At 43.1% G+C, this 25124-nt stretch overlaps 1 protein-coding gene across 1 annotated transcript in view; it reads right to left on the reverse strand.

Annotated features, from left to right (window-relative positions):
* LRRK1 (leucine rich repeat kinase 1) overlaps positions 1–25124 on the reverse strand; it is a 78699-nt gene that overhangs the window by 41917 nt on the left and 11658 nt on the right. Inside the window, exons 3-10 of the mRNA XM_030498293.1 lie at positions 15078–15241; positions 14272–14443; positions 11751–11933; positions 10988–11136; positions 3202–3428; positions 2555–2682; positions 2127–2290; positions 1294–1431 (exon numbers count right to left, since the gene is read on the reverse strand). Of these exons, the coding sequence (XP_030354153.1) occupies positions 1294–1431; positions 2127–2290; positions 2555–2682; positions 3202–3428; positions 10988–11136; positions 11751–11933; positions 14272–14443; positions 15078–15241 (1325 nt within the window). The remainder of the gene's footprint in view (positions 1–1293; positions 1432–2126; positions 2291–2554; positions 2683–3201; positions 3429–10987; positions 11137–11750; positions 11934–14271; positions 14444–15077; positions 15242–25124) is intronic.

A 25124-nucleotide genomic window follows, 5' to 3' on the forward strand; every position in this document is an offset into this window, starting at 1 on the left:
CTGGTGAGATTACATGTAACGCTTATGTGCCTGCTCCATAGGGGGAAAATCAGTGACTTTCAACTGGCTGGGGCTTTTCATGACTGTAATTCTGGAGATCACCAGTCCTTGGTTTGTAATTGCCTCTTCTCTCTCATCTTTAACTTCTCCATTTTTGCTGCCTTTCAGGAAAAGGATGGCACTATTTAAGACAGCCAAAGCTTCAAGAAGAGAGACCATCAGCAGAGATTGCACTGAGGTCTTCTCTGATGCCCTGTACTGGTGGCCTTCACATCCCTCTGCAGCCTCTGAGCAGCGGCACCCAAAGAAATGTGCCCTTGAAGCACCATCTAGTGCTTAATATCTGTCATGGTAGCTCCTACCCACTAGGCTTATTTTTAATGCATTCAGATAAAAACAAGCTTTGGAGACAGTAGTGCATAGGATTCATTCTATTTCATAAGAAATGCCAACTGAAAACAAATGGTTACCAGAAAACAAAGCCAAATCTGCAGGGATCACTAAAAGGAACTGTGGAGCAAACGACCCTCAGCCTCTTCTTCCAGGCAGAAGCATGAGGTACCTTTGCAGCAGAGATCTGCACATGGATATGAACCATCACTTTTGCATCCTTCCCACAGAGGCTAGCCGTGAAAATCACGAAACTTCTGCACAAAGATTTACCTCTGTTTCTATCTCCATGGCACCGAGTTTCACAATCTGGAAGGGAAGCTTGGAAGAAACCCCCAAGTTCTGTTTGGTTTCATGTTGGAACCATGTGAAGCCACAAGTTCTGAAGAATTCTGAAGTAAAACTATGGATCTCTGATGTCCACTGGCAAGAATTATTTAACCTACAAGCTCAGAGATGCCAACTAGCATCATCTAGGGCATTCAAACATCCTATTTTCAGCATAGAAAGACTAATCTTTATTTACACAACACTGGTGTGCCGGATTAAATAAAAACACAACTATTTGTGAGCACACTTGAGTACATCTATGTATCAATAGTTGGAGCTTGCAGCTACAATGCAGTAGCTGTCTTCCAAACTGTGCTCCGAAATCTGAAAACCACAGACATACACAGAGTTCTCAGAAGACCTGTGTCAAAAGCTGGGTACCATATCACACTGGACAAGGGTTTGAATGTGGTCATTCAGGAGGTTACGGGCTGCTCAGAGACTCTGTGCAATTGCTGTCTTCACCAACTCAACATAGCAGGTAGTCTCCTACCTTAACCTGGCAGCCACTGCTATGACTTCAAGGTCTGAGTAGATATTAAGTACTATGAAGTAGGAAGAAATGACACTTACTTCAAGCTGGAAGAGTCCTGGTGGAACTTCTTTTAGTGAGTTCTCAGAAAAATCCACTTCTCTGAGGTGATTTTTCCAGAAAACAGTCAATGCATCAGGTAGGAATTCCAGGGAGTTTCTAGATGCTTTACAACATTTCTGGAAAACATAAAAGAAAAGAAAACTTACAGAGTAGTAATAATCTCTTTAAATAATGAGGTAGATCAGGTGGCACATGTTTAAGGCATTCATACATTCATTCTAGGTGATCTCTTTAGATATTTTGATGTAGATAAATTATTGTGCATGCAGGCCCATAGGATTTGCTGAGGAGATTCACTCCATAGACAAACTCTTTGGTGGGCAAAAAGTATTTTGAAAGTTAGTTTGAATGTTATCCCCATTTGCTTTTCAACCACAAACACTTCAGCAAAGTACACTGTTCTCCTGCTATCCCTGTAGTAATAAGGAGTAAAGTCACAGAGATGGGTGGATATAGATGCCCTAGTCAGCCATGGGTTTGGGCAGTTAACTTTGAGTGAAGGCTGAGTGTTCCACAAAATGAGCCTAACAATAATTCTGCTCATATGAACTGTAAGGAAAATTAATACATCCATATAAGACATGTTTATAGAAGTTTTCCACCAATGTCATCAACGTGGTGAGAACACAGTAGAACCTCAGAAAGACTTGACCTGAGCCCCATAAACTGAATCAGACAGGGGCACTCCTACAGAAACAGAGCAGCTTTTTAGCCTAAGACATCTGATAGCTTTTTATGCATCACAGTATAGTTTTTGCATTATTTCAACAGCTTTTTCAGCTTCTGATTCTGTCAGAGCTGTTTCACTTACCAAGGGGCAGGCCCAGGGATCTGGAAACACTTTCAGCTGATTTCTGGAAACATTCAGTATGTTTAGGGACTTGAAGCAGTATAGAAAAACCGTTGGAAGTTCCACCAACCTGTTGTCAGAGACGTCAAACTCCTGCAGCTTCCTTAACCCAATCCAATTAGTTGCTAGAAAACACAAAACATTGTGGACTTGGTGTAAGCTTGACAGCAGCCTGATCCAGCAAGATGCTGCGTACTTGCTAGATAAGAGCAAAAGGATTTCATGAGTGCCAAAACACAACCAGGCCTTTTTATGTACTTTGGACAAAGGACCAAGAGACGCTAAACATCCCTAGCTAATACTGTCTTTAAATCATTATTATAACAGTTTGGGGTTTTCCCTTACAGACCTGGCCTTGAAATGTAAGCATAACACTGGACTGTACATACTGTTTTCCTCGTCAAATAACTTCTCCATATAGTTTTTGGAAGCGATGAGTTTTCTAAGGTTTTTAAGATGTAGGAATCCAGAAGGGAGAGTAGAGAGCCTGTTGCTGGATACATCGACCTCAAGTAACCTGTGAATACAGAAGATACTCAGTCAGGCATCAGTAAAATGCTTGCAAAGACTCCTGTTGCCATAGACATGTATTTTACCAGGACAGATTTAGCTCTGAATGAAAGCAGCTGGAATGTACTCTCACAAGGCAAAGCAAAAAACACTATTCAGAAAATTAACCCTTCCAGGGAGCAGACAGAAGTGGTAAACGGCAGGTCAGATAATTGATACCAGCCAGCAAATGCCAATCTGAGTCAGGTCAGGGCTTAGACTTAGAGGAGTGGGGCTCACCAGAACTGGAGAAAAGCAGAAGCAACGTGAGGCAGTACAGGAGTAAACCTCCCTATAACTGTCTTGACACCTAACTTGGAGACACTGAGAAGGACAAATCTTCAGTTAAACCTTGCAGCAGACAGAAAATAAACCAAGAAGCTCCTGCATATGCCCTTCACTCACACAGAGTCACACAAGCACACTCATTCATTTGCACCTACTCTCTGCACAGGTTCAGTTTTCTGTAGGCATTGAGCACACGCACCTTGTACATATAATTTCATCGGATGACTGGACACTGGGTAACTCCGTGAGCTGGTTGTCAGCCAGGCTGAGCTTCCTGAGGTTTATCAGGCCCCATGGGATGACGGAGGGAAGGGAGACCAGGCAGTTGGCAGAGAGATCAAGCTCAGTTATCTGACAGGAGATATCAATCAGCCAGTCCAGATCCACCCAGGGCAGCTTGAGGTTTGACCAGTTCACACACAAAACCTACATATATCAAAGAAAGAGAAAACCACATTAGTAAAACCCCAGTTGCTCTCAGCCTGTGTTACACCACTGGAAATCTGGCAGATCAGAGCACAGACCATAAACATTTTGCTCACTTTCTAATCTGTTTCTAGGAATTAAAGTGAGTCAGAGATGAAATCATGCCTGGATATCAGCAGCCTCCACCATATAGCTGCTCCATGATCTCACTCCAAAGACCACAAGCAAGCACAAGCAGGGGGCATGGACTTCTTCACCAGTCCATACACCAGCCCCAGAGCCTCCCACCAGCAGTGAGTTGCCTGAAACCAGATTCTCATCCGAGAGCTGGACAGACTCTAACGGGTTGTTCATCCAACAATGTGCAGTGAGTTTCCATGGGGCTGGGCTCCCTGCCCCACAGGATGCATTCACACCCTACACTAGCAGCACAATGTGGACATATCGTGGAAACCACCTTAAATCCAGACTCTGCAGCCCAAACCCCACTCTGTCTCTCAGACGTGGTCTGTATTGCTGCTCAGATATCCAAGGGACTTTGAACACCAACAGAAGCCAGGAAGGTCCAGAGAAACCCCTGTGGAGCATTCAGCTTCCGAAATACTTATGGATCACAGAATCAACCAATGGTTGGGGTTGGAAGGGACCTCCAGAGTTTATCTAGCCCAACCCTACTGCTAAAGCAGATTCACCTAGAGCAGGTTGTACAACATCACCTCCAGGCAAGTTTTGTATATCTACAGAGAAGGAGATTCCACAGTGTCTCTGGGCAGCCTGTTCCAGTGCTCTGTCACCCTCAAAGCAAAGGTCATTGCTTGTGCACCTGTAGAGAGGACAGGGACAGATCTGCTGAGTGTGGTAATGACTTCCTAGGAGGAGGCCTACTGCTGGAATAATTAATATATGCCCAGGCACTGCTCTTCCATCTCAAACCTTCCAACAAGCAACCAAACTGTTCTGGGGAAGGTTCAGGTTTTGTAAAGGAACATCTGTGAAAGGCAAGGAAAAGCAAACACCCTCTTGTAAACCATTTCTAAACACTGGAAATTTGCTCAGTATCATTTGCAAACATATTTCAGTTAAGACACATGATTTGGGCAGTTGCCTCCCTTTTAGATAATGTTCTGCTGCCTTTGACAGTAAGATGAGGAAGTGTCTTTATCCTCTTTTGGAAAAACAACAGAAGCTGTTGTGAAAGGCATAAGTCTTGTTTCAGGCTCCAGCTTGGACAGAAGAAAACACGAACACGTAATGGTCATTAATGCAAGTAAACAACCCAAGGCTTCATTTTCAAGATCATTTCATTGTGTTCCAATGGGATCTATGTTCCAAAATACACATTTTTTAAATGTTAGTCCCAAAATGTTTTCACAACCTCAGTGGTTTTGACTTAATTCATCCCAAAGACAGCCTCAGTGAAGTGATCCTTAGTTCTCCACCAGGAGGCAGCAAGGACCCGACAGCAATTTAATTGTTTTCCAATGCCCAGTATTTAGTTCTTAAGACTCTTAACCCCAAATTTAAAGTTAAAAGGAATATATTTTGGGAAGGGAAAGAAAGCAAAGGGAAACAAAGGTTTATTTTGAATGCTTATTTGAGACTCAGAATTCCAAATAATGTAGATCACACAGTTTGAATATCTAGGAGAATGGAATAAAGGGTAAGCACAAACAGTTGTACTTTTTAGAAACTGATAGTAGTTATACTTAGTGTAGATATAGTGCTTTTCAAATGTTCACTAGTGAAGTCTCAAGACAGCCCTGCAGATAGGAATGGAAATATTATGCCCATTATATCAACTGGGGAAACCAAGGGAGAGAGCACAAGCTGCTTGTCTAATGCTCCATTCTCCATCCTGCCGTCAGGCATCCATACAAAACACAGCAAGCCAGCAGCAACAAGAAACCAAATTAAGCAGAGTATCCACTGCTACAGCAGAGGATACAGTACTAATGGGAGTTACTGCAAAGCTTTCACACTGGCACTGAACATATTCTGCTTTACTGCTAGATTTTCCAAGCCTGCATATTTAACAGCTTCCTGCTTACAAACTCTTGGTTTAATTCTGTATGTAGTTTTCTGTGATTTTCTCTCACATGTAACAACCCAAGAGCTGTTTACACCACTGCACAGCAATAGTTGTGAGTTATGGTAACAGAGAGCATTAAACACACAGGTCAGATTCCCTTTTCCTCCCTAGCTACCCCACACTTCAGGAGAGATGTGGTACTGATGCTAAGGGACTGGGAGACCTTCCCCGCATGAGGAAACCTCACATTTGTGCTGAGACACCTGATCATCTTCTTCTGGTTCCTTGAATTGTCCCAAAATCTCCTAACAGGAGCCAGATTCCTACATTGAAACAGGATATCAAAACAGGATCAACACAGGAAAACAGCTCCACACTGCAACCAAAATCCTCAGGTAGCATTGGTATCTGTCTGGCTACCTATACACACTTTCAAGGCACTACCCTGTCCTATAACATTAATTCTCCTCATTTTGGAGAGAGAATTTTCAGCTGGGTTAGCTGCCGGGTAAGGTCACCAAAACCCAACTTACAATGGTACTGATGCAAGAGGAGGGAGGAACACATGGCTGGGGAGAGGGGAGCAGCATCACTGTAGCTCCATCCTAGATCAGCTAATAGAAATACAGCTTAATCAGCAATGAAATTCTCTTACTGATGTCATTTATACCTTATTGTGGTTTACAGCGATGCGAGCAACAGCCTCTTTATGTCAAGACAATTAAATCTACATCATGACTTCTTATACAGAAACAAAACCATCACTCTGACAGTGCTGGGTAAAATCCCACGTTTTGCATTAGCAAAACCACATACCACAAATCCCCTGGCCTAGGAAGGAGTGAAGAAAGGGCCTGATTCCCCAGCTACTTGTGCTTCATGCAGATTTTTAGTAGGAATGGCCTCTTTAGGCTAGAAGACAAAGGTATAACAATGATCCAGCTACTGAAAGTCTAATGCAAGCACAGCCTGTCTAAATATGTGAGAAATGTTTTAACAGGGAATCAACCATTTTAACAACTAACCTGAGCAGGAAATGCATAGTTTCTCCTGATCCTTTCTTTCCAGGAATGACAATTTTTTCCAAAACCTATGCTGAGACTCAGCCGAAATGGGGGAAGAAGGGTTAAATCAGAATGAACAGGGGAAATAGAAACCTTTAGGCAGCAGTTCCAGAGGACACATCTATGGTCCTTCAGTCACACAGAGGATGCATAGAACCATACAGGCAGTGATGGGAACAAAGACCTGGAGAGCTGGCTTGCTCAGTTGGTTTCCTCCTCACAGGAAAAAGCAGGCTTTTGTGGTTGAGATCCTGAATTCACACTCCAGAGCCCCAGATCTCTTGAGTGCCACCAGTCACTGTCTCAGTCTACCCCTACTGTTTGACAGTCCATCTGCCCTTGAAGGAGTAAAAATGGTCTACAGACTCCAAGGCCCTCCTTTCTCTTCCTGCTTAATTAAACTGCACCCAACAAAGCTGCAATTAAAAAGAATTAGAAAAAAGAACTGATGGTGATTATCCCTTCACCCAGTTCCTTCTCTGTTCCAAGATGATGCTCTTCACAGTGCAAAACAGTACTTGTCCTTGAGCACACCTACCAATGCAGTAATAAGAAGATCTGTGGCTTTTAGCGGGTGCAAGCAAGACCCTGCATCTCTCCTGTTCCCATTTCAGACTGATACTCATCTCTATTTTGCATTTAGATTGCTGTGTATCATTTACCTCAAAAATGCAGAGCCATGGCCCCAGGGTATTTAATGTGATAGAAAGATACCTGAAGAATTCAGATAGTGACTTCTAAAACCACAGATAAGATTATGAAATCCAACACTGGCATTGAACACTGCAGGGTAGGTGTCCCCATCTCCCAGGCAGCTTTTTGAATCTCAGCAGTAAGTGCCTTGCACTTAGTCCTCTTCCCCATCTAGAGCCAAGGACTGACAGAGTCTTTTTTGAGTGCTGCAAACTCCAGCATCAGCCAAGCCCCTTCATCTGATGTAGGAACAGTGGTCCAAACTCATCTTGGTGTTAGTAATCCTATGTCAGTGGAGCTACCTTAGGGATTTACCTGGCTCTGCAGTGAAAATGTAATTAAGTGAAAGAAAGCCTGACAGCAATGCCACAAAGAGAGGAGATTTCCTCCTCAATTCAATCATCTCCACTGTATTCCCTGAAAATCCTGTTTCTTTGATGCCAAAGGTCTATGACGCAGAAGTCGTAGAGCCCACTGGTCAGCTCAGCCCTTCTTCATTTGGCAGTGGCTGGTGAGCTCTGTGAGAGACAGTGTTCAGAAGCTGTTAGCTCCTGCGCACAGCGTGACTCTGGGCAGATTACTGCTCTTCAGAAGGGCAAGGAAAACCTCTGTGGTGTCCCCTCTCCTGCTAAAGAAAGAATTTCTCAATACAAGTCCCGAAAACTAAATGGAAATATTCTACTGCAGTGATGTCAGGGGATGCACTGAGGGATACAGGGACTGGGAGTTGTGCAGAGGCAAGAAACCCCACTGCTCTTGGGCAAATGATGAACTTTAAATATGAAAAATATTTACTTAGATTTGAGACCACTTGGTAAGGTGATTAGAAAGGCTATTGTACATTTCTCCTAAGTGACGTGTCATGCCCCAACAGAACCTCACTCTTGCCATAGACAGGATATTCTGAGGACAGTGATCCAATTCCTCCATCAATAAAGCTGCTGTGAATCTTGAGTGGAACTGCTGCAGATTTCTCCACTGTAACTGAGATTAGCCAAGCAGTGAATAAAGTAATCAGAGGAGGATCACACACACACACATACACAGACGTTTGTATGCTTGTGCACAAAATTCTTTGCAAAACATTTCCTCTTTTCTGGCCTGTAATGGAAAAATAAACCTCTCTCATACTGCACACACTGGAAAGTTACATGTATCTCCATGCTGATGATACCTATCAAAGACTGGAATCTGTGCCCAGCCACTTTACTGCAGCGAGTCTTTTGGGCATTTGTTACCGGTTCCTGTAAAACAGGAGCACTTCCTCTCGTTAGCAAGACAGTGGTTTGCTGTGGGGGTAAATTTATGCCAGAAAGAAAAAAAGGAGAAACAGGTATTAGAAAAATGAGATGTAACTCCCTGTGTGTCAGAAAAGGCACCACTGCAGAGTGCAATGACTGCCTGCAAGGTGTGGCACCAAACTGAGCTCTCCAACCACATTTTATGCATAGCTGGTAGCCATTCACTGCTGAGAAATCAACTGGAGGTCAACCGTGCAGTGTTTTCACTCAGAGATAGCACAGATGGGACAAACCCTTTTGAAGTTCTGGGCTCATTCTGAAATGGTTTGTGCTCTGTCTGCCCCATCCAAGAGGAGAGGCTTTCTGACACTGCCATGCACATCGGAGCCTCTGCACGATGATTCTTTGCTTCCTCCCCAGTGCAAAATGCATCACAGCACTTACACAAGGAGACTTGCATTCATGAACCTTATGAGATATGAAGAAAGCACTGAGGAAGCTTGTTTGCAGCTGCCACAAAATTGTCTTTTAAAATCTTATCAGGGTGTGTGGCTGTCACTTCCCAGGGATCTGAGCTCTGCAGACAAACTAGGACAAAGCTTCCTGCAATTTGGCGCAGTCTGCCAAAATGAATTCAAAGAGAATGCATTAAATAAGCCAACATATTAAAATAAACAGCTACTAAAAGAATCAAAGTTCCTGGGTCTGTTTTAGGTTTTTTTTTCTTTGTTTTTTAATCCAGACCTTTCTGGCAGTTAGCTGATGTTTCAAGGCTGCTCTCATCTTCACTCAGGGTGTGACAACAGCAAAGCTGAGTCATTTTTACAGCAGCTAGGTTAAATATTGCCAGCAAGTTCACATGGAAAACAGACCTCTTCCCTGTGACTCAGACGTTTATTCCAAGTTTATTCAAGTTGAATTATCCAGTTAGTTGGATTCTTTTTTTTGTTCTACAAGGCATGTAGTTTCATCAACTCTTATGCAGAAACAGCTAGGATTCAGCTTCCTATCATTTACCTGTCAATGAAACTAAGATTCCCACAGGGTGGGCTCTAAATCTGCTGATGGAACCTAATGAAGTCAAGCTCATATGTGTGGCCTAACATTCACAGTGTTGTCAGGAATCCAGTGAGACAGGACTTTGGCAGGAAAACAGAGAATGGAGAGGTTTGTAAAACCATGAAAACCTCTCTGCTTATTTTTACTTCACAGCAAAGCAGAATCAACACCCCAAATGTTACGAGCTGAGCAAACAGATACCCAACTGGCAATGGGATTCACACAGACAGAGCCTTGATCAAAAATTCCCTCACAATTTTTCACTGCAGAACTTTTATGATCTAATGAAAACTATTTAAAGCTCAGGGCTCTGATGCTCCTATTCAGTGTCAGTTCATCTACAGACTGAGGGGAAAAAACAGAAAATGCCTGATAACTAAATTGCTGGATAACAGTAGAAGTCATATGAAATACTATGTGCTTCCCTATAAAGAAGTAACAGTGTGTGCTGAGACGTTTTTCAGTTCTGAATAAAGGACACTTGGATAATAGAGATTAAGAGAATGAAGAACATAGCCTAGTTATATAAATAAATGTGATAATGATGAAATGTAGTAATACCCTGCATGAAAACAGTGACTCATCTGTAGATCTCAAAGCACCTTCATCATGTATTAAGCCTTCTAACGGCTATAAGATGCAAGGAGTTTTAAATCTCCCCACTTTACAGTGGAAGAAAGAGATGCAAATGAATTACCAAAATTGTCACAAGGCTTTAAGTGGCTAAGTAGCTAACAGAGCTCTTGCCAACCTAAAAAGGCTTCAATTGCTTTTTGTTGGCCTTGGTTTCCCATCAAAAACCATTTGTGTGGGACAAGCTCAGCTCAACTAATATGATGTGATAACACATGATCCTCCCCATGCTGCTCCAGAAAGCCAGATCTGCCATGAGCAATCGACAGTAAAGGCTACCAGCCATCTTTTACTAAGGGGGTCTGAAGAAAGGAAGATACTTTGAACAGATGTGAGCTTGATCTACTCATGTTCCATGTTAACAAAAAGCCACATGAGCCTATTTGTATGTGCTCTACCTGAGCTATCAGACACAGGGGAAGAGAAGGGTTTCCACGCTCAGCTCTGCACTGTGCTTGTGGCATTACCTTACAACCAGAATCCACAGCAGAAACCTAAATGAAGAGATTATCCTAGAGTCACAGAGGAAACCTGAGGCAGTGCTTATCTCTCTGGAAGACTTTGAGCACAAAGTCCATGTTTCCTTTCCACAGCGCATACCTGCTTCACACACTGATGTTAAAATTGCCAAGTGGAAGGTGCCACACAGTGTCTTGCACCTTGCAGCTCAGCACTGACATGAAAGACACTTTCACAGCTTGTTCTCTAACTGGGTAGCAAACCACAAGGCTCTTAGCTGAGAAGAATCACCAGCCACATGGTACCCGAAGACAAATATTAATTATTAACATAATACTCCTTTAAAAGAGTATCTCTTCAGGCAGATAAATGACTACTTACTGTTTTTGCTGGAGCACTACCTGGTAGTGGGCTTGTCTCAATGAAATACTTCCTCAGAAGGTGTTTGCTGGATTCGGGACTGTCCATCAGGATGTAGGAACAAAAGAAAGCTCCATTCCGTAACAAAAACACAGCTACATCTTCGTTCCCTTTAGAGAAAAGCAGATTGTCTGTTTACTTCTCCTCATGTAAATGAACCAGCAAGGAGCTGAACAGAAATCCTGGGAAATAACCACTTCTGAAAAAAGCCAAGGGGGTGTGCAAAAAGGAAACTGAACTTTATAAAGACTGTTTTCTCCAGTGATAGGATTTAGTTTGGTCAAACTGAGACAGCAAAACGCTATGTGAAAGCACTGGCCCAGGCTTGCTCTTTTTTCCCCCCATGTTATTAATCTATACACACAGCTGTGCTTTGAAATGTAAATTATTCAGCCGAAATAAAGTATGTGTGCCAGACTGTCCATAACAATAATGCTTTTATTTGCAAGGTTTCTATTTTTGAGGGGTCTTTTCCCTAGGAGTTTACAGAGGAAAGTTCAGCCCCTCAGCATTTACAGTAATCTAACTTAAGAAGGCCTTGACTTAAATCTGGCTAAGTCAAAAGATTCAGAGCCAATTTTACTTCATTTATCCCACTGGAAATCTAGGACAATTCCAGGCAAGCCAGTCCACACTAATCCCTTCCTAGATGTGAACAACTCAGCCCATTCTTTAAAAGACATTACAGAAAAGGAGGAAAGTTTTGAAGCATGCACATACATACCTGCCTTTATAGCAGCATAGAGGGGCAAGCGGATAAGAACTGGAAACTCATTCTTCCTGACTGCACAGCTCTCTGGGTCAGCACTGTATGCACGAATTAGGAGTTTCACTATGTCCAAATGTCCTTGCTGGCAGGCTATGGCCAGCATCCAGTTCAGGAGTTGTTGGCAAGTACTAGGACCTACTGAAAAGAGACAGCATTTGACTTGCTTGATGCCACCAGACTGTGATGTACAAGAGCCATCCACAAATAATGGCTGTGCAAAGGGTGCAGGGTGAAGCCCCCGAGGACAAAGGAGCAGATTGCACTGCAAGGGTGTGTTACAGAAGAGCCCTAAGTTGGTGAGGCACAAAGTTTTCAGCTTTGCTTAACTGTTCTTCATTACCTACCAGGCTAATGGGTGAACTTTGACTGTCCCTGATCTAAGCATGCATAAGCTAGCAATGGCGAAGGTTCTGAGGATGTCTGCTAGGCCACCAGCAGGAAAATCAAACATCTAATCCCAAACAGAAGTGGCAAGGGATGACCAGGGCTGTCTTTGCCTCCAGGGACAACAGGCCTGTTCCAACAGATACTAGATCCAAACATCTAAGATAGGCCACTTCTTCCAAGTTCATGAGAGGAGATTCAAATGGGGAAAACCTGTTGACTTTTCACACTACTGGATGAATAAAAAATAAATGTTTCAGACAACACAAAATAATTGTTTCGGTTTGTTTCCACTGCAACCTAAAGTCTCCCACAAAAAAAGTAATTTCCCTTTGAAATACTTCATTTTGGGTGAATTCTTTACTACCAATTCATTAGTTAGACATTAGACAAATGTCATTTAAGGCTAAAAACTAAAGTACCATGATCTGATTTCTGCATGAATTTGCTAATGTTTTAGTCATCCCCAAACTGCTTATTTTGCTGAATTAATGTTTTACAGTAGAACACTGCTTTCTTTTAGGCATACATAATTCTGTGCGTATAACTAACTGCCCATGACAGGATTATTTCTGCTAACAATAAGCAGGCCTCAAATCTTCCCTGATTCACAGTATCACCTCCATTTACTTTACAAATTCACATCCCCTTTGAAATGCTCACTGAAACATCCACAAGCCCAAGTCTACATGCCAGCTTCTGGGGGTGTTTTTGCAGTTTCTCCATGTGGAAATTACATTGCTCTTTGCATTCTTAACAACCTGACTTACTCACTCTCATGCTATCAAAACCAGGCTCCACACCAGCTGTAAGCCACAAGAAGCTCACACTGAGCCACAGAGAATCATTGCAGTGCATCAGCCAAACTGTGAATTAACGCAAGTTATTCCTAAACCCTGGGATTGGTTCCTATGTAACTTCCCAGGGAAATGAATAGAAAGTCCTGCATAAAAACTTCTGAAAGCTGCTGTTTGGATAGAGCACCTCCCCTGATCCCCTGAAGCAAGAGTTGAAGGGAATTTGGTCAGTTCTAAGCTGAGGTAAGTTTCCAGAAACTACTTTAGTCACTTTTCATTACTGAAAGTACTATATTAATATAATTTAATTTTTGCTACTAGGTCACAAACCCACTGTTGCTCAGCCTCCTTTCTGGCTGAAGGAAATATTACATTTAATTGCATTCCCCAAACTGGAAGGTTTCTTCGCTTATTAGTGCTCTAACAGTTTAAGAACACTGAATAAGCAGGTTTCTCAACAGGTAATTCCTGTTCTCATTGAGGTCACTGGCAAGTACATAGTTCCAGTGAGGAGCTAGAGCTATTTCAGGTCAAATGTTGCAGAGGCTCAGCTTAGCTGTTGCAGTTGGTGTGAGGTCAAGATAGCATTTTGCTCTGGCTGCTGTGCAGGACCAACAGACCCTGAACCCATAGAGGGTCCCAGTAAGAAGTGGGTGCCATGCCCTACATCAAGAGAGCAACAGGGGACTCAAACACAGTTCCTGGTTCTCACTCAGAGTAATGCTCTTCCCTCTGCCCTCGCAGCTGCTCTACATCCAGGTCCAAAAAATGTCTCTGTTCTGCTATAAAATACTTTACAATAAAATTTAATTAAGATATTATGATTCTAGAGAAGGAATCCCCCTTCACAGTCAGAACAAGATGCCAACAAGAGAGCATGCAGCACGTTGCCAGCTGGGCACCCAAACTGTTACCAGTCATGCTGCACTCTCACTCCCAGCACCACTGTGTCTGCTGGATCAGCAGAGTGGGATGATGCTGCTTCCTGAAAATCCCTTGATTTCTCTGTAGGGTCTGGGACGTTGCCCAGCTGTGCAAGCTGATGGGAATGAATTGTCTAAATGGCATCTTCCTCCACTTCAAATTTGCAAACAGGGAATATTTTTATGCATGTGTTTTTCCCCCACAGGGGAAGTTTCCTTCAAACACAGCAGAGATTAGATCCCTCCTTGCACTTTCCCAGGACTTAGTCCCTCCCCTTTCAAGGAACATGGGAAAAATAAATGCTACTTGAAGCTACTGCACACAGCTACCAACAAGTTTGAGGAAAGGCAGAGGCAATCCAACAGGCTTACCATGCAAGGAATCCAGCAGCTCCTTCACAATGTCCTTGTGTCCAAAATATGCAGCCACCACAGCTGCGTTGTCATCATTAGGTTCTGTTGGTAACACCACTAACGCTTCCTTCAGTAAATACCTCACCGCCTGCAGATCTCCATATGCTGCTGCAATACCTAAAAGCTGGCACTGGCAAAGAAAATACAGCAAAATACATTTTCTGTAAAGGGAGTGGGCAGAGGAAAAGAGCATTTCAAGAGCTATGTATCTATTTGTGCCCGTGTAAATACATACCCACTGTAACTGAGAATGTCATAAACACTAGTAGCCATTATAATCATAAAGAGTAGGCTCCAAGGGAGGGCTCTGAAGGCAGAAGCTAGTGCAGAGAATATCGTTCCAAACACAAGCAGGAGAAACTTCCCAGGAGGCCACTGACCATCTTTGCACTGATGGGGGAACACTTTTTTGCTAAGTCTATGAATTGCTTCCTTTTTATGTATTTCCCTGTTTTAGTGGCCACAGCACCAGCACCCCTCCTCGCACAGCCTCCCGTTCCTAAATACACTGTTCCCTGGGGTCTGTCTCTGATCAGTGATCAGTGCTTTCTGATCACTGCTTTCTCTGATCAGTGCTTTCAAGGGCAAATACTGTCTCTGAGCAAGTGTTTCTGACACAACCAGCCACGCGTGGGACCCTGCAGTACCAACATAACATATATACCTGAATGGATTTTCTGCATGAGAAACGATGGAAGACAGCAGCTTGGCATATTGGTTTCTTTCCCAACACAATTTGAGAAAGAGCAGTAACCTAACCCTACCTTTTCCACTTGCAGTGCAGTTTCCTCACATGACAACTTAATCAACTCTTGGGCCTTACTGGTGTCTCCAGCTTTGTAAGCATCCTGAATGCTTTCTGTCACAGGTGTCTGAATGACAGAGACTCCGCCAACTGTGGACTGTTTGCCACCCATGTCCACAGTTCCTGCAGTAGAAATTGAAAAGAGGGGTCAAGAAGTACCTGTTCATTACTCATGTACAGCTGCAACATCAATGCATCCTGGCAACAAAAAAAGGGGGTGAATTATTGTCAGTGGAATATTTACTGCACACAACTAACAACAAAAAAGGAGAAACCTGAACGCTTGGTTGCCTGATAAAAGAAAGTGGTAACATGGTAAACTACTTTCCAATAGGAACATGAAACTAACAGGGACATCGAGTTCCCCAATTGCTCCCAGAGGTGGTTTCCAAAGCACGATATGAAAGCTCAGACAGACAGACATGTAGGCTCTGCAGCAGCCCACCACACTCAACCTCCTGCTGCAGGAACTAGGGAAGGGAAGAGCTTACATGAGACTGGTACTTGCAGCACTTCTGATGCAGCAAGGAGCCTGCATGACCTGCAAAGCAATTCTGGCATAAACTTTGCTTCAGTCACACTTCACCTCCTGACAACAGCCTAATAGAACCCCACTGTCCTTTTCCAGCACTTTCAACCAGAGGTTTATACACCTCAATGAACATGAAAGAAAAGAATTTGGGAATACTTTTACTCTGGGAATGAGAGTAAAAGGAGATTATGCAAGATGCCCAGTGATCAATCCTGGAGAATCTCCTAGGCTAGACTTTCTTTTTTAAATGCTGTTAGAAGCCAGAAGAGCTTTTACATGCCAAAGATTAAAAGCCACAAGCCATTAGGGAAGATGCTTGTGGTGAAGATGAAGAGGCAGCCATGAAGTCTTACATCCACCCACCCCCAGCTACCAGGACAGGGAAAGCTGCAGGAAAGCCACTGAATTATGAGTGAGAAGTTCAGATCCACTCCTGAACAACATGCAAGGCACAGAAAAGAAGCACGTTTCACTTGAAAAGAGACCGTTTCACACTCACTTTTTCCTGCTAAAACATTACTAATTATTATTGCTATTTGCAACTGGTTAAAAATAAAGCCTTTAAACCCACAGATTTTCATATATTTTAACAAGGATTATTCTTTTTCAATAGACAGCTATGTCATACAGAGCCTAGTTTGGTGCAGCGTGGAAAAAGAAGTAAATTTGGACCAATCTATATCTGTCAGTAAATATCTTTGAATAATGCAGTCTGAATCACCAACAGATTCTGACTAACGCTTCTCATCAATTATTTAAATGAAGCTCAAATCACTCAGACATTGGAGACGGCTCCAGAGATTCGTGCCATTAAAAGCGTGCCCACATCAATAACCTTTCTCAGATGATGCACAGTGTGCGAAGGACAAGCAGCAGAAATCAAGGCATGAATGTGGTTTTACATTACAGCATAATAAAGAGCATCTCAGAGTTCACATAAAAAGGTGCAGTGCCTTCATAATTCCAAAGCTTTAGGGGGTACGTGGGAAAAGAAATTCATCCATTAGTCCAGTCTTTTAGAGCAGACCACACGCTGTAAGGGATCTTTAGGAATATTGCATATGATTTAATTCTCTTTTGAATGGACACCAAAGGTAGGAAATACAAATGATTCTTAGGCAAATAACTGCTTAAAAGGTGACAGGAGAGAGAACTTTAAAGCAAAATAGTTCTTCAGTCTAAATGGCTCAGAACTGGACTAAGTAAAATCAACAATTAGAGATCAAGCAAACACTGCAGTTACTGGAACTTGCAGCCTCCTGCCCTTAGTGTCCTGTGATGAAATCCTGAACCTAGAGAGGAGCACTGGAATTCCCCTTGAAGGAAAAAATGTCTCACATCACAGATACAAAACAGCTGGAAAGCTGAGCAGGAAGCCCTGCAAATCGGGCTGACAGAGCACAGCAACTTTAATCTTGTTCCTAAAGAAATGCTGAAAGGAGGGACAAATTTTACTTCCTTCCAGCCTCAATCCTGATTTTGAGTACTATCACTCAAGACCCCACATCTGCAGCCATTCTGCACATAAAGGCACATCTTCCTGCCAAAGAACTGAGCAAGGCCATCTTTCTTACTAAACCGTGGCCAGGGAAGGTAAAGGTATGAGTATCTTGTGGTCACAGATTCATTCGGGATCTGGGAGATGCTGGTGTCACTTCCTCATCTAATAGAGACCTCTCCAGCCAACCCCTCATGCACCCTGCACACCAGAGCTCTCCTTACAGGAGCATTTTCCACCTCTCCTACTGGAACTGCCCCACTGTGCACAGAGAATACCAAATCGGTTGGCCAGGCAGCACAAGAAGGACCACAATGCTGTTACTGAGGGAAGGAGGAACTCCACAAGCCAGACCCTAATGCCAAAACCGCTTCTGTGTTTCACCAAATGACTACTTCACAAAACTACTTGGCTAATGTGTCATGCTTCCTCTTACAGTTTTGGCCTCCTCAAAAGTCCTTTGTAGTGTAATGGCTCAGTTACAACCACTGCTACTATCACCACCATCTGGAGAACATGGGCGGGCTATCAACCATTACAGCCTGCTTGTGTATGTTAGGTGTAGACTTCTGGGCTCTCCAGGAATGGGAAGGTCACAGACAGTTGGCTTCGCAGAGTTTACATGCTCCCAGAATTAGCTGGCAGTTTATTCAGTCATTGGCATATTAATTTTAGTTCTTAAACTCAATTTTAGTCTTGTCTTACGCAAATTTTTATTGAACTAACCAGAACTGCCCATTTTTGAACATCTGAACATCCATCAAACAGAAGTCAATAAAGCTTCACTGAATGTAAAAAAACCTGGACAATTCTATTGTTTGAAACCAATATATTTATATTTAAATACTCTGGCAGAAAGATAACGCTGCTCATCATTCAAGTTCCTTATGTAATTGTCATCAGAACTTCTCCCTCTGATTGAATTCTGCAGAGTAAATTGACCTCCTGCCTAAGACCTGAGGAAAAAAGCTGCCAAAGGTCTTCAGCACAAAGAACACTTTGCAAGTGAAGTACTTCCGAGCCTGGAAAGAGCAAAACTGGTGAGATACAGAGAGATAAAAAAGCCTGCCCTCAACTAACAGCTGTACTCACATGATTTGTCAAAGTTAACTTGAGATTTCAAAGATTAAATGGGAGAAAGAGGGCCATCCATTCCTAAGCTCCCAAAAAACACAGAAGCCATCCATGGCAAAGCTAAGCATCCCAATTCACAGAAGACTTCCTGGTTAACTTAGTAAGTGATATATTGACTTCTGAAATACAGATGGAAAATAGGAAGCGGCATGTTTCACAAGCTTAATTTGTACTCGCCAGTAGGAAAAAAAAGTGAGGAAAACTATATTTTACTGGCTAAAGACCGTTTTATTTCTACGCGTTGCATGACTGAACTATCATCAGTACCGGCGTTCATGTAGGCTGGAAATAAAGTTTTGCCAATACATGTATCAGCCATTTTTAGCAGAAAACTGGGCTGAAATCCAGAGTTCTGCCTATGGTTTTAACCCTACAAATCTCACACTCTTTACCTGAGCTCTTTGCGGCTTTCATAATAAGGTCACCTCACGTGCATACAGCCTTGAACAACATGATATGAGAGCAATTCTGAAGCTGAATAATATTGAATCTTTATTCATCATGCAACATGCTGAGCATTTAAGTCTGGAGGTAACAAAGCACTTTTAATTCTTAGATTGCACATATTTAGGAACTGGCTTCTGCACTTTGCACAGTAGGGTCGGTCTGTGTTACTTTTGACAGTGCACATTGCTATATGCAAAGCAGCATAGCAAATTATGATATCCTAGCAGTACTTCTTGGATATTCCTCTAATAAAAGGCTACTAGAAACACCAAACTTTGGAAATATTTCCCACTCTTTATTTCAATGTTTTATACTTTGGAAATGCCTTAAGTTTGGCTTTGCAGTAACAGCCTTTTACAAAAGCTATGGGCAAGACTCATTTTCTTCTAAAACATATTCCAATGGAAACAGAGGTTATCAACGAAACAAAGCAGTGTTATTTTAGTGCCATTCAATGGTTACAAGAGTAAAGAGCAACAGACTGCTGTCCCAGCTCAGAGAAACAAAACAAAATCATTAATAAAGGATACAATGAGAATTTCAGAGATCTATGTAGTTACACCCAGTCTCAGGCCTTGTTATTAAAGCAGGTGAAGAAAAGCCAAACTGAAATCCCTAAACTGACAGTGTGCCTTTTTCAGTAAAAAGTGAGGGTTTGCAGGTCAATGCTGTGAATCAGCAAATGGCTGCACAACAAAACAGCACACTGTAGAGATGATGATTACCTTTATATCCCAAATCACTGCATTCCTCTCTGACACATTGAGTCACAGTTTGTATGTGTTACATTAGTCCCCTTGATAAGGCAGGAGTTCTTTGGCAACTAACTAGGACATTTTTATTTAGCAGAGAAAGATATGAGATGCTTAATGCAGGATAAAACAGGGTAGGAAGCTAACCTGCTCCAAAACAGAATTATAATAATAATAAAACTTTAAAACTGCTACTGACCTTGTCATAATGTGTGCAGGTATTTCCAGAGACGTGAGCAAATCAAGATGATGACTTTAACACAGCATCCCATTCAGTGATGCTCAATTAAGCTATTAATTCCTTGGACCGTTTGTCACCCACCTCTGCTTCAGCACAAGCAGCTCTTCCAGCGGCCACTGGATGTAATGTCTTTTGGCTGGCTGGCTGCTGCTTTGTCTGAATGAACAACTACATTTGAGCCTTGACAGTTATTTTCATCTCCACGGCCCATTACCGCGAAATCCAAGCCTCTGGTTCAGAGAGGATCTGGGGATGGGGGTGGGCAGAGAGGCTGCCCCTCCGGGCTGAGCTCAGGCATTAATTCCTCAACAGCCCCAGATGGCTACAGCTAACCTTTACCAGCTTAATCTTCTGCATTTTGACTCCCGAGTGCTGCCACAGAGCAAATAAAAAATGGGAAAGAGATGAGGTTTAAGATGTGTTGAATATTTAAAGCCAAACCCCCCAAAAATGCTTAAAAACTCCCCAAGTGTTGCTGAATATTTTTCAATACTGCTTTACAGAAGCTTTGGCCAGCTGGTTTGCAAAATTAACAGAAAGCCATGTTATTTCTGTAACAGACCCATGTATCTTCTGCTGCTTTGAGAAACTTCAGACTAATAAACTGAACAACAGCCAAGAGGAAGCCTCCAGTGATTTCAAAGGATGATGGATCTGCCCTATATTGCGCTTCCCACTCAGATGGGTAAGAAAAACGTTTCAATCCTCTGGAAATCTTTGAGATACTGAAAAATAATTCCCATCCCAAACCTGGAAGAAAAAAGAAAACCCAGGGTTCTTGAATAAGAAAACCAGCCCAGAACCCTTCAAAAGAGGGTCCTGCAGCAGGAAGCCTATGATCTATTTCACCTTGTTCTCAGATTTAGGCAAAATACCTATGGCTCAAGCAATTCTGCTGTAAAATGTCCTTGGAAGGATTCAAAACTGGTCAGAACCACTTATAAACCTCACTGTGAGAAGACAAGGAAAGAAAGTTATTGTAAATCCAAACCAGAGGTAGCAACATGGTTTATATGGGAAATTCAGCATCCCCACTAGAGACTACACGAGAATTGGGCCATGTCCTTCTGACCCTGATTAATCTCTCTTCACAAGAAGTGAGACGTGCCAGCTTCTCAGGACAGCAGGAACCCTCCACACACTTTTTCTGCTTATTTTTTGTGGTTCCATTTCACCCAAACATCCATTATTTCAGCTAATTAAAGGAGTGGCTCCACACCAAGATCTGCCGGCCAAGGCAGTGGAAAAGATGATGCACTGAGTACAAAAGACACCCGCATCTACAACATTGCTTATAATCAATGCTCGCTGCCCCAAAAGGAAACTTAATAACCCTACAAAAGACCAGATCTGAAACACAGAAGAATGCTTCAAAGACAAAACTCCAGTACTGAAGGGATCTTTTTCACTTCTTATTGCATAATCTGGACTTATTTTTAAGTCCTTTACATGGCAGTACCACGCACACCAAGTGCTCATCTGCACTGAACGTTTTCCAGCAAGCAGTCAGGATCCTGTAAAGGACATTCTGACAGTTTTAAGTACAGCCACACAAAGTGACCAGTTATCACCAGAGCCACTGGAAATTTTCTATTTAGAGACACTTAACCTGCAAGGAAAAAAGCATTTGCTAATGCAAACCTGAAAGGAAAATATTAAGTCCCAGATGGAAAAATGCTCTGGACTCCTGCCTTTTCAAGGGGTTCCAGAACTGAATTACGAAAACCAGACGTCTCCAAAGGCTTTAGCTCCACACTTACACAATCATTTCTCCATCACCCGGGATAATGTGAGAAGAGGGGACAGAAAAGCCTCAAATAGGAGCAGCACTGAGACTCAGCAGTGTTTAGTGGGCAGTATCACAGATGCCTGGATGGCTGTGTGAAGCTGTCTGTCTTTCTGCCATTGGGAGCACTGAGCCAGGGCTGAAAAGCTCTACCAGATCTGAGCAGGCTCCTGTATCTGTGTGTGTGCCTCCCAGATCCCTGGGACTCTGGAAATTACTTATATTGTCCAAGAAGTTAAAATGAAACCGAGCTGGTTATTCTTTCTTTGCTGAAGTACAAAAGAGGCTACACAAAGGCATTACAAGGCAATGAGGTTAGAGAGAGCACAGAGGATTACACACTAGAATATGAGTCAGAGCAAACCTATCTTGTCAGTGTGCAAATCACTTTGGAAAGATAAGTTTGGGATCACTAATGGTACCCGCAGCTATCAAGGGAAAAGGAACATGGGCTACTACATGTGATGGCCCGGGATATGGCTCTTCTCTTGCACTCTGCAACAGGACAGCTCTACCTTAGACATGATGCTTCCCGATGATTGTTTTCTAAGTGCACACACCACTTCTACTGCCCTGAGCTACACATGATGGAAAAGGGTCAGCAAGAGTGTGACCCTCACCACAGAACCAGAGCAAAGGCAGCTCATCAGCACTGCGACTAGGCTCCAGGGGCTGCAGCCAGCCTCTTGTGTGCTGATAAACACCACACAAATCCCCATCTGGCCGTGCACACAGCACATAAGGCTCCCATTGCTCCCCATCCCACCTTTAGCTGCACCCTCTCCATTTATAGAGCTTCCTTAGCTGCAGTAGATAACACCAAGGCAACCACCACATCCCAAATGGCAGCAGTGACAGCAAACACAGGGCTGCCGCCTCCTCCTCCTCCTCCTCTCTCTTCGCCTTCCCACTTCCCACCCAGTGGCTGGGTACTGAACACAAGCAGGCAGCCATTCACCAACCCTGCCCTCTCCAGCTTACCAGCACCATGCACTGGGCTGTTGCTGATGACAGTGATGGTTTTGCTCCCCCCGCTGAGTACAAGTGTCAGGCCTAAGCAGCTTCACATGTACATTTTCATCCCTTTTGAACTGTAGGAGCACTTGGAGCATCAGTGGCCACAACACATTTGTCAGTGGTCAGATTGCCTCATTGCCCCTGGTAGACACAGTGCAGGGAAGGAATGGGACAGGGATGACCTCTGGCAAGCACAGGACAAAGGCTGGCTCTTGCAAAGAAGGGGGATGCCCCCAGTAGTGCCCTCTTTGGGGTGCAAAGGATCACCAAAGCCCACAGGGAACACTGATGGTGTTGAATTCCACCCCCAAGGGAAAGAGATTGAGGGAACCAAGAGAGCTCCAAATGGCCAGAGAACCAATTGCTGCATCAAAAATACGAATGACTCAGCTCTAAGTGAAAGTTTCTATTTTTGTCTTTTGGCCTTAGTGATTTGGTTCCGATCCTACAGCTTGAATCATTCAGAAAGCTGCTTTTGCATGCAAGGCCAGCAATGCCACTCTGGCTTTCCAGATTCTAAATTGGAAGATATACATTAAGCATGCAGAAGTATAACGACGCTTCTGGATTTTCTTTATGCTTGTTTCCAGGCATGGCTGGAAAGAGGATTATTAAATGATGAAAGATGTCTCTAGTGAGACCATTTCCATCCAACTGCATCAAACATTATAGCCATGAAACCAAACCAAGACTGGATTTCATTTGAAACACCGTTAAATAAGAATTTCATGGCTAACTTTGGTTTCTTTGGACACTTTTCCTTAATGTTTGAGCTTTCATCAGAAGGAAAAAAAAATTACACATCAGTAATTTACTCTCTTTCAAAGAAATAATTTGCTCAACATCCTTCTAAACCAAAAGTCATTAATTATTCACACTGGGGAAGCACCAAGTCATGGCCAGCCCCTTTCTGCTACATCCTCCTTAGACATCTATTTAAAGCCAGCTTTAGAAAGAAGCAAATGCTTTTGGCCCCAGCTCTGGGAGGCTGCATCTGGAAGAGTTCAGGGAGGGACTCCTTGTGTATGTGCGAGGGGAGGACGGACCCAAGGTCCTTGCCCAGGTCTCTTCTGAGTCCAAGTCTTCTACTGGCTCTACCAAAGACACACTTAGCAATTTCACAGCTTGTCTGAGTTGAGAAAAGCAGCTCCTAAGCTTATGTTTCACTTTAATAACACATGTAAACACCCTCCTAAATGGAAAACCCATTTAAGACACTCCGACTCAACTGCTCGTCAAAAATAATAGCACAGAAGCAGCCAACATCTGCCTCTCCAGCCCCATGAAACTCCACGGATGCTACTGGGAAAGACAAGCCTCAGTGGGGCTTTCAGAGAAACCTGCTTAAAGTGGTAGGATGAAGCTCAAGAGCTGCTCCATCATGTCTTCTTGGGCCATAGCAGCAAGCCCAGTTCTCCATCCCTCCATCACATGGCAGGGGTTCTGGTAGCTGCTGTCACCTTTGCAGCCACGAGTGCCCTTCCTCCCTTCCCCGAGGACCAGAGCAGGTCTTTTACAGATCCTGGATGCTTTTGGAAAGGCCAGCCAGAGAGGAGGGAAAAAAGGGAAACCTACATTAAAAAGATGCAAAATACCTTGCACGACTCCAGTGTATTGTGTTCAAGGAAGATTACGAGAATCTGGAAGAGGTGGAGAAGAATCGGAGAAATAGTGTAATTGCAAGGCTACAGACAAAAAGAGCCTGGAAAAATGAAGGATGGAGATGCGAGTACTGTCTATAAATACATTGAGAGGGAGACACCATGGAAGGAGAAGAGTTATTTGTGTGCAGGGTATGAATACATTTTGGCTGTCAGCTAGAAGAAAGTTTAAAATGTTGGAGAAATGAGGAACAGCCTTCTAGAAAAGCAGAAGGAACAGACAAGTCAACTTGCTTAAAACAGGCTGTGAATAAGGCTTAGAAGTGTGACACCAAGACACTGACCCACACTCTCCTTCCAGCCCTACAGACTGTGTTCCCAAGTTACACACATGCAGAAGTTAACTCAGTTACCAAGCACTGTCACAACACGAGACGATAACAGCTTCACAGGCTACTTTGAGGGAAGTTTGTAGAAAGAGACAGTATCTTTTATTAAACAGATACATCCAGGAAAAAGCAGATACATCTAAGGGAAGAAGCCCTTCAAGAGATTTGAGGGGGTCCCACACAGCAATATCCAAGCTTAGAACATGTTAGACACAGTTCAATGTGCTTCTTTAACTGCCTGCTAGCCTAATAAAATACTTATTGCCATCCCCACTTCTCATTAATCACCAAGACAACAACTCTATATTAGCTTAGGTAAACGTGTTGCATGCAAAGGAAAAGAAAATGCAATCAAGATACTGGATATGGTTGGCATCAAGAGAGCTGAACAGCCAATTTGGCAACAGCAGAACCAAGGGAAGTACAGAGCTGGGAAGAGCATCAGAGGAAAGAGATGAACACAATAGCCTGGAATAGAAAATAAAACTCCAACAAAAAGTGGAGAGAGCAAGGCTCCACTCCAGCTTCTACTGAACTCAATGTGAGTGCTTCCACCAGCTTCTATGAAAGTAGGCGCAGATCCACAGAGATGCTGGTTTCGAGGACAGA

Source organism: Strigops habroptila, chromosome 9 (genome assembly GCF_004027225.2).
Source record: "Strigops habroptila isolate Jane chromosome 9, bStrHab1.2.pri, whole genome shotgun sequence".
Lineage (NCBI taxonomy): Eukaryota > Metazoa > Chordata > Aves > Psittaciformes > Psittacidae > Strigops > Strigops habroptila.